Source organism: Squalius cephalus (assembly GCF_949319135.1).
Source record: "Squalius cephalus genome assembly, chromosome: 8".
NCBI lineage: Eukaryota > Metazoa > Chordata > Actinopteri > Cypriniformes > Leuciscidae > Squalius > Squalius cephalus.
Window position 1 is genome coordinate 15,045,751 of NC_137129.1, and position 10,296 is coordinate 15,056,046.

The 10,296-nt window shown below is 37.5% G+C and overlaps 1 protein-coding gene across 1 annotated transcript; it reads left to right on the forward strand.

The window, feature by feature from the left end:
* Positions 1-740: 740 nt before the first annotated feature.
* LOC307163237 (perforin-1-like) lies at positions 741-3,049 on the forward strand. Its single transcript, XM_079879242.1, has 3 exons — positions 741-817; positions 1,030-1,550; positions 1,683-3,049. Exons 1-3 carry the CDS (start codon positions 815-817, stop codon positions 2,881-2,883), a joined length of 1,725 nt encoding a protein of 574 aa, XP_079735368.1. The 5' UTR covers positions 741-814; the 3' UTR covers positions 2,884-3,049.
* The last annotated feature ends 7,247 nt before the right edge of the window (positions 3,050-10,296 follow it).

The following is a 10,296-nucleotide window of genomic DNA, read 5'->3' on the forward strand; positions in this document are numbered from 1 at the left end:
TGAGCAAATTTGGGAGAAAACCCAAATCATCAGATGATCCATTGAACTTCTGTACAGACTTTACCTATCCCCTTTAAAACGTTTCTATATGCATTTGTCTCCTTCCTTGAATTGAAATTTATGTCTGCAGAGAGCATTAGGTACATATTAAAAAAAAAAAAAAAAATGTCTGGGAATGCTCTGCACCTTTTCCTTTCTGGTCTCAGCTTGCTCATGACATATCGTTCCTATTAGATAAGGATATGGTTTTGACTCCAGAACTTTTCTTTCTACATAATTCCAAATAATAAATAATTCTTCACTGCAATTATAGCTTGCAATTCCTTAGCACAGTATAAGGGGGTTACACTTATGTTATATATATGTTGTATTTTTTTTTTGACTACTCAATAAAAACAAATGTTCTGGGGTGGAAAAAACAATCTAAGCCAGTGTCATACCTTTTTTTTTTCTTCTCATGATGAATTAATAATTGAAAGTATAATGTAAAGGAATAATATGCACAGATAATCTTTTAAAATGCAACTCTTAAGCATAACTGTTCATCTTCTTTGTAACACTGCCATCCATTTTCAGAGGTTTTTGTCACATCTGAAAACTTGTACTTAAAATGTTCTTCTTTGTTCACAGAACATATTTATAGCATTGTTCAGCCCAGGCAATGTGTTAAACTAATATTAGAAGATTTGTCACAGCCACGTCATGGTATATGATACTTTGCACTACAAAGCTTTGACACCCACAACCAATCAACCAGCGACAGGTTAGAGAGACAACCTGTAACTTATATTTGAATATCTCAGCTCTACATTTAATGGTAGGTAATGGAAAAAAATCATTAAATTAATAATATTATTATTTTAAAGAGACAATTACTGCTTAACGTCCTTTTTTTTTATTTTGTATTTGTTTTAACAATATTGCAAATTTTATGAAGGTATTATTGTTACAATTCTAGACTATCATTCTTGTTAAGTGATGTTAATTTTCACAATAATCCCAATAATGATTTGACTTATCTCACTACAGATGATGGGGCAGTTCCAGATTTACTTTGTTGTTTTCTGGGCATTGCTTCTCATGACCACTTCTGGAGAGGATGACATAGGTGCATCAAAAGAGTGTGAGGATGCTCCCTTTGTTCCAGGGTACAATCTTGCTGGAGAGGGATTTGATGTTGTGACCATGGAGCGAAAAGGATCTTACGTGATCAACATGGAGAAATGGGATTTAGGAAACAGCACTTGTAAAATGCACAATAACAATTACATGAATGGAATAAAACAGAAGCTACCAGCAGCAGTTGTGTTCTGGAGGACCCTGCCAAAGTGTTCAATGAAAGTCTCCAGTCAGATCTTTGAATCAAGTGAAGCACTGGTCAATGATTCATCATCAGCGCTCTCAGTCAGCTGGAAAGTTGGTTTAGATGTGAAGGCTGCCGGAGCTGCAGTCGGAAGCACTCATTCCAGGGAAGCGAAATTTGCAATGACAAAATCAAAAGAAGACAAATACAGTTTCACCAAACATGAAGTTGCATGCAGCTTTTACGGGTGAGAGAGTTGTGTTGCTTTTCCTCATAGAATGACTTAAAAAAATCTTTTTTTTTAAATAGATACCTTTAACTGTAATCTTCTACCTCTTTGATTCCACTAAATTCAAACGTATTAACTATTTATTTACAGATATGGTCTAGCTGAAAAGCCTCCTCTTCATGCAGAGTTTCTTGAAGCAATTAAATCACTCCCTGCATCCTACGATCCAGACGCCTACCGCAACCTGATCACCACATATGGCACTCACTTTACCACAGGTGTCAAGTTAGGGGGGAAAATGAAAGCCATAACAGCCATCAAAACATGTCAGGCAACAGTGAGTGGGCTTACAGACACTGCAGTGAAAGACTGTTTGGATGTAGAAGCCTCTGGTTCATACAGTGCAGCAACTGTGAAGGTTGAGAGCCATTTTTGTAAAGAACTGAAAAAGAAGATGGGCACAAATCAAAAGTTCAGCACCATGTTCAGTGAGCGTCAGACAGAGATTATCGGAGGAAACATAATTGGAGAAGATCTGCTTTTTGCTGGTTCATCACACCCAAATTCCCTTAAGAACTGGCTTGAGTCTTTGAAGAGCCTCCCTGACATTGTGCACTACTCTCTGAAACCCCTCCATTTCTTACTGAGTGAAAAACACCCTGCCAGGAAAGGACTGAAGAGAGCTGTTGAACAATACATCATTAAAAATGCCCTCATGAAGGTTTGCTCAGAGCCTTGCAAGATTGGCAGGAAGTGCAGTGCAAGAGACCGATGTGCTTGTGTTTGTGAAAGTAGTCAAATTATAAAGTCTAACTGCTGTCCACCTGAAAAAGGACTTGCCACCCTGAAAGTCTACAACCTTAAAGCCAATGGTCTATATGGAGATGTAAGTACTCAAACAGATGGAGCTGTATCAATTGAATATGGCACACAAAGCAAGCGCACTGAGACTATTGATGATAATGACAATCCACATTGGCCAGAAACATTTGAGTTTGTTCCTATTAAGATTAGCATGGCCAATAAACTAACTTTTGAAGTGTTTGATGCAGACAGCTACTGGAACAGCGACCTCCTTGGTACATGCTCTTTTGAACTTAGAAGTGGAGTTGTGAGTGACACTTGTGTTTTTACATATGGCACCTTCTTTTTTACCTATGAAGTGAAGTGTGCTCCCAGTCTAGAGGGCCCACAGTGTAATGAACACAAACCTTCTCCAATGGCTTCCCCTCTGGCTGACATTTTCAGCTCAAGAAATGGTGTTCTGGTTAAAGATATGCCCAGGCTTGAATCAGCTCACAATTTCTCAAATAAATTTAAGAGCGCTTATGGACAACAGATAAAGCTGTAGGATTTTAGTAGGATCTCAAATCAGGCCTTATGCATTAAAGCCATAATCTTGCAACGCTTCCTGATAATCAAATGCTTAAAATGCTTAAGTATAAATTTTGCTCAATTCTTTTAATTCCAATTACTTGTCTTTGTATTTTGTTTTATTAAAGCATTCATAAAATCTGATTTGTGTGATTTATTTACTTTTTGGGTATAAAAACTTCCCAAAACTGCTAAAACTGACAGTTGTTCGGCAAAATATCTGTATTTAAAACCTTCTTCCTGGAGGCATACTATATATGTTTGTGGTTATTTGAATAGAATGATTAATTTGAATATAAAATCATATAAACTTAATGAGACACCTTTTGCAAAAAAGTACTTTAAGCAAGTTCAGTCACATGCTTTGTGTCAAGTTAAATCAGAGCTATCAGGGGCCTGTACCATGATGGTAACAAACTCAGGGTTACAGGATTAGTTTTGAGTTGACGAAACAAAATCAATCCATTCAGGCTTTGTTGGTACCATGACCCTGATCATCCACTTGCTCTGTGAACTCAGACTTTGATCCTGAGTTCATGAAGCACATGCACATGTAAGTGTGACGTTATTAACGGATGTTAGTACATAGTAGTTAGACATCTAATATAAAGTGGGACCTTTGATAATGTACATGTATTAAAGTGAACAGCTTACATGTAGTCATTTTTAAAAGCTTTATTTGTCAATTCCAAATCTTATCAGTATATATTTATATTCATTTAAACTAAATGCTTAATAATAATTGTTGAACTAAAGTTGCTTCGGTGTAATGGATTATAGGTATAATAATAATATAAATCATGAATAAATTTTATATAATAATTATAATAAATGAGCATTGCTAAAATTCAGACAATTTATTATGAAGTGACCTTTAATTTGGAGCAAGAGAAACTGGGAGTGACTTTATTGCGTCAGACATGTGTCACTTTGCTCACAGCTGATTGGTTGAATTTCGGTTTAGATCTCTTACAACATAACCTGCTGTTTAGCAGTTTAGCAATCCCCATGGAGGCGTTAAGTTGCTAAGTTGCTAAGGCGATGACCCTGCTAAAATCTGATACACTTTCATAGTGCCTAAAACCAGGGTTGTCACAAACTAAACTGAAACATACCTAGCTATCCTCCTAAGCCAGCTTCATGGTATCCCACATAGCAAATTTTATCTGGCCCAGCTCCGTTCCACAGAACCCCATTTCTCTCGGCCCACATACCGCAAAGAATGACGGCCCTGTAGTGGCTCAGATCCGGACTGAAGACATGGACCACACATGGGCCAACACTAGCCCAAGTCTCAGCCATTTAATAACCATAACAGAGCATGAACTGGGCTAGAACTGGTTTTAATAGTGGCGCCAATTCTCAGCCATTAATAAATCATATCAACACCAGCTTTTAACCAGACCCTTATCCATTTAATAACCCACAACTGGCCCTGAAATTTAATCTGGCCCAGCTCTGTTCCACAAAACCCCTTTTCCCACGGCCCACATACCACAAAGAATGACGGTCCTATAGTGGCCCAGATCTGGATTTAAGACTAGGACCACACATGGGCTATAACTGGCTCGATTCTCAGCCAATTAATGACCCATAACTGGCCCTGCACTGGGCCTGAATAGGTTTTAGTATTGGTACAGATTCTCCAGAAGATTTGGATTACAGCACAAGAATTTAATACTTTTATTATAATTTTGTGTTTGTGGTGTATTTTACACCACACGATAATGGTAAAATTATCACAGAAATGACAGTTCTTTTCATTCTGTTATAACTTGTAATTTTAAACAATATTACACTTTAAAAATATTAACTGATTTAATCTCTATGATAATTTCACAATTAATGTGGTCTTTTATTTAATTTGTTCACCATGATGTACATCATTTTATTATATGTACCAGTATGAAAACAGGCCCAGTGCAGGGCAAGTTATGGGTTATTAAATGGCTGAGACTCAGGCCAGTTATAGCCCATGTGTGGTCCTAGTCTTAAATCCAGATCTTGGCCACTACAGTGCCGTCATCTTTGTGGTATGTGGGCCGAGGGAAATGTGGTGTTGTGTGGACCGGAATTGGGCCAGAAAAAATTGCCATGTGGGATTTAAAAGTGAACTGTTGAATATGAATATTAAAGACCTGTAGGGGGCAGTCTAATGCAGTTCAACTTAGCTTCAAAAGCAGCAAAGAAGAACCTGTTGTTTGTGCATGTGGAGTCCACCTGTGAAGTTTGATTGTACTGCTTGCTGCTGAACTCAAACGATTGATCTTTAATTCTCAGGCACTGTTTCCACCTGGTATTAAGATGAGTTTAAGTTGATCTGATCAAAAGTAGATGCATTTCCGTTTACACCTGGTCTCATTTGTTCACTTTCAACCACTTCTGTCCTGATTTCTTTGAGGGGAGAAATTTCAGCAATGAAAACCTCAAGAAGCTTTATGACTAGTTTTATGACATTGATGTTAAATGCTCATTGATGCTGTGTTTCAGGTAAGGTGTGTTTGAATGAGAAATGCCTTCAAATAATGGTTCTCACAAAACTACTGTATACCACCAGAGAAGAAATCAGATGCTACACGTCATCATTTGGACTACTTTGTTACTGCTTTTTGACATTTTCTGCAATTTTTTTTTTTTTTATTGTGATTACACTGTCTGTCTAGTACATTTGTCTTATAGAGTGTGTTATTTTTTTTTTTAAATTTTTAATTTTTATGTAGCTTCTTAAAATTATTGTGTTTACATACAATGGTTACCAAATGTACAATGTATAAACGATAACAATTATTTTATGCCAGGTTTGGCTGTGTTTTGGTTTACTTAAGGCTGATAATTTGTACCAAGAATAAAACCTATTCTGTCTCTTTTCAGGGCCAGTTGTGGTTTATTAAATGGATAAGGTCTGGTGTTGATATTATTTATTAATGGCTGAGAATTGGTGCCACTATTAAAACCAGTTCTGGCCCAGTTCATGCCCTGTTATGGTTATTAAATGGCTGTTGGCCCATGTGTGGTCCATGTCTTCAGTCTGGATCTGAGCCACTACAGGGCCGCTAATCACTCCGCCCAAGTAGCAGTGCTTCGCCCTCTGAGAAAATAGTTCCCAGTATTTAAAAAATGGCTGTGTCTCATATGACCTTGTTATTTGTACACACTGTGACTATACAAATCACAACATGTAAATAGGAAAATGTTGGCGTTATTTTGTCACTTATTGGGATTAGTATGCTAGCTGTAGCCATTTACATCCAGTCTTTGTGCTAAGCTAGGCTAGCGGTGGGTGCGTCAAACAGACTTACAGCACACACGGAGATGAAAAAGGTATGTGTGGACTTATCTAACTCTGGGGGATACGGTGAATAAGCTAAAGTCCCAAAAAGTCGAAGTGTTCCTTTAAGGAATATTTATTATTGTAGTGTATGTATTTGTTTATTTTATTTTGTATTTGGATGTGGTTGAATGTACAAGGTACCTATTAGTAATCTGTAGCTTGCCTGGCCATCTTTATCAGACTACAATGAGGACCACAATGGAAATAAGTTTGTAACTTTCTTGTGTTATCCTCGAAAGTTCTGATTAATGTATAATGTCACTGTGATGACTTCTTGTTATGCATTTATTTTTGTTACTGTCTAATAAATCAAATAAAAAATTGTTTTTAAAAAAAGCTTACTCTATTGCGTAAGCTAAACTTACGCAATACGAGAGAACCTCTCGTAAGAGAACAAATGTCGAGGTTATTGTCAGATAGTAAAGTACGTAGTTTCTTTTGTCTGCTGTGCTGCCGTGGCCTTCGCTGCCACATCTGCTCTGGCGTTCCCTGTTGAAACAGTCCTTGTTATTAGCACACTTACAGACAGCAATTTTGTTAGGGAGAAAAATGACTTCTTGCAGGGCTTTTTTCCCGATTAAACCCAGTGTCCTCCCAACATTTATTGTCCCACCTGTGCGATTGCATTCAGCAAATGTGAACCCCTTGGTGAACCATATTTGGAAATTGTTACCATCCCCCTTTTGATGCATGATCCAACTCGTGCATCAATTTAACATAATGGTAAACACTAACCCAAACGTTGGCCTTCAGACAAATTTCCCCCAGACATCTTTCTCTGCCTCTGAAACAAAATATTACATTATTCACTCCAAGCCACAATCTCATCTTCTTGAAGTATTTGAAGGGCAGTGGCCCTCAGTTTCACTGCATATTCTGCTTTTCAGGCCTGTTGTTTGGTCTCGCAACTCAGTCATCTACAAACATTTTTCAATGTCAAAGTCATCAATTGTTTCTATCAGGTCAGGTCGTGGTGTACAGACTTGGTCAGTGTCAGTCAAACAACATTCTCCTCCTCTGTTCACTATAATCTACCAGACAGAGCTTGATGACCAATCACATTAAAGCTTGCCCCATATTCTGCATTGTCTTTTCATCAGATTTTAGGCTTCTTTAAAATCTGTCATTTGCCTTAACCCATCTGTAATGATAAAACAAGTGACCTTTGGAATTAAAATAGCCCCACATCATCACATAGCCTTCACCATACCTAGAGATTGGCATGGTTTTATTTCAGTTAGCCTAATAGCTGGTTTCATTTGCATTGAGAGATGATTTTATGGAAAGTACTCCATGCCAATCTCTAGGTATGGTGAAGGCTATGTGATGATGTGGGGCTATTTTAATTCCAAAGGCCAAGGGAACTTTATCAGGATGCATAGTATCCTGGATCCATGAAGTAACTGGCCTTTAAAAATAAAAATCTGCCTGCCTCTATGGGAATTTAACATAGGGGTGTCCAGACTTATGCACACTGTATTTTAAGGAAGAACATTTATTTATTTACGATACATTATTCATTCACAAACAAAAATTGGTGTCCTTAAAGGTTGGATTTTTCCTATTTTTTTTAATTAAGGCATTAAGTTCAATTTCCAAAAGATGATTTTTTATTCCTCTTTTTAGTCAACTTTAGCATGGGTGTCTAAACTTATGCATAGCACTGTATATGCGTTTGAATAGTTATGCTGATTGGGTCTGTTTCTCTTGAGCAAGCCAGATAACCTGCCTAACCAGTTTCCATCCCTACATTTGCATGCTTTGTTTGGATTTGTCTCCACCTTTTTCAGTCCCTCCTCCTTGTAAATGTATAAAAAACTATACTGTATAGAACTAGATTAGATTGTTGGATGACTGCAGCAACGCTCAGCGAAGTCCTCAATAAAGAATAACTTCTGCTTGAACGATATCCCAACATCTCCTGGTCTTGCTTCGATGAAGGAATAAAGTTTCTGACACCTGGCATAGTTGCAGACACTTTTCAGAATGAAAAAAAAAAACAAGCCATACAATGAATACGGTTTCTGGTGAGTGGTATAGAGGAACTCACATTTTCTGGGTCAGACTGCCATAACTTCTCACAACTTATCTCCCCTCTCAATGATCTGCTGATGCTGGTGACTCTCAGTCATCAGCTCCACTCTCATACCCATCTCACATAAAACACCTCCATCAGGAGGTGCCCAGTGTTTGGGGCGTGACCCCCTGCCTTAGGTTGACCTCTGGCCAAAGAGGATCTTACCCGTCGTTGAGTAGTCACTTCGTGCACACTGGTAACCGCTCTTCCCCATAACAGAATCAGTTTTCTTCAACAGACTAAGTTGTTTTCTGGATCTTAGGAAAGGCACATTCAAGAGTCACCAGAGCACTCTGGACTGCCTAATAGTGTTAACACAGGGAGACAGGTTAATAACAGCAGTATTTAACCACTTAAATTCATTAAACATCTTAAAATCAGCAACTTAGCACTGCTGAGATTATACTCAGTGAATTTAGACCAACCGTCCATTCAGTGTACATCTGCGTCTGTAGCTGGAGCCATCGGCCCTGTATCGTGGTGGAGACTAAGATTATACAGAGAAGTTACTGGCCCTGAATTAAACTAGTCAAAAATGTCACTTCTATCATTTAAGAATTGTATTATTATTATAAAGACTTCAAGAGAAGGTAATTGAATTTTACTTTTAAAACATTTACAAACTTCCCTTTAAATGTATGAAATCTGAACTGCCTGTAGCATGATTTATTTTAACATCTCCATGTCTATGATTTTCAACTGAAACACTGTGCTTTACTATAAATAGCTTATTATCACTTATGAGACAGGCTCAGATAACAGCTTTTAGTTGACATTGAATGAGAGAGACTCTGAGGCATTCAGGGCTGGTACACTGCACTCTCATAAACTTCTAAAATCAAACTTTATCTACCATCTTTTAACTCTAGCCCAGCTTAATACATTTGCCAGAATTGACATGTATTTTCAAACAACCACATTTTATATTTGTCTTTTGCCTACATCAGGGAATTTAGACATTACAAATTTCCACTCAGATCGTGTCTCTGTCGCACTGGCCGTTTCAGCCACACACACACCAAATTCAGATAAGCAAACCTATTTCAGCCAAATCACAAGCTTATCTTTTGAACCCAAAACATCAGCTCTTAGTTCTTTTCATAGTCAACAACAAGCTTTTTGTTTAATCAAATGCCTTTCTACACATTTTACATTTAGCAACTGTTAATCCAGTAATACGGCTTCTGCTTATTTGATCAATTCACTTATTAAAAATATTATTATAGATCTTTCCTTCAAAAGGATTCCCTTAAGACTTCAATCTTTCAACCTTCTTTTAACTTTCTTTTCTCCCTTATTTACTCGCACGTTCTTTTCACTTTCTTTTGCACTGCGTTCACATTCTTAGTTCTTTCTCAGACGAAAACTTTAATATCGTCATTTAAATACTGTTCTACTTTCAAACCCACATTAATACCAGAAATTTCTGTTGCTTTCACCTTTTCTCACCTTCCGAGTGGGCATTTACAATTACGGGCTAAATGGCCCTGCTGACCATAATAAAACCCTTTCTGTCACCTTGCCTATAGTTTGATCATTGAGCTTGCGAATGGCTCCAACTTACTGCACACCCTTGAAGCAGTGTGTCCCAATCAGGAATGTAAACAGAGCCACTGATAAGCAGTTCTCTGTATTCTTTTGACAGTCCACCAGTGGCGGATTCAATCACAATAGCCGAATCATAATCTTCATCATTATTATTGGCAGCACATTAATTTTCATAAGCTGCACAGAAAATCACTCAACATATTCTATGGGGTTTTCACAATGTTTCTGTTTAACTTGAATCACATTTGTCCAAGGAAATGATCCCCGACCCATAATTACATTTACTTGCTTTTTTGTAATCATCGGCAGCAATACGAGGCTAAAAATTAAAAATGTTCAGTTTCTTTCTTTGTTTAGCCAGTCAAGTTGTTGTTTAAATTTCAAAACAGAATCAAAACCCTGACTAAACTTTTTCTTTTTAATTTCACATTTCT

Bases quoted from the DNA above. Each gene is read 5' to 3' on its own strand.
- LOC307163237 (XM_079879242.1), top strand. The intron at 1,551-1,682 runs GTGAGAGAGTTG...ATTTATTTACAG, and splicing joins GTTGCATGCAGCTTTTACGG to ATATGGTCTAGCTGAAAAGC.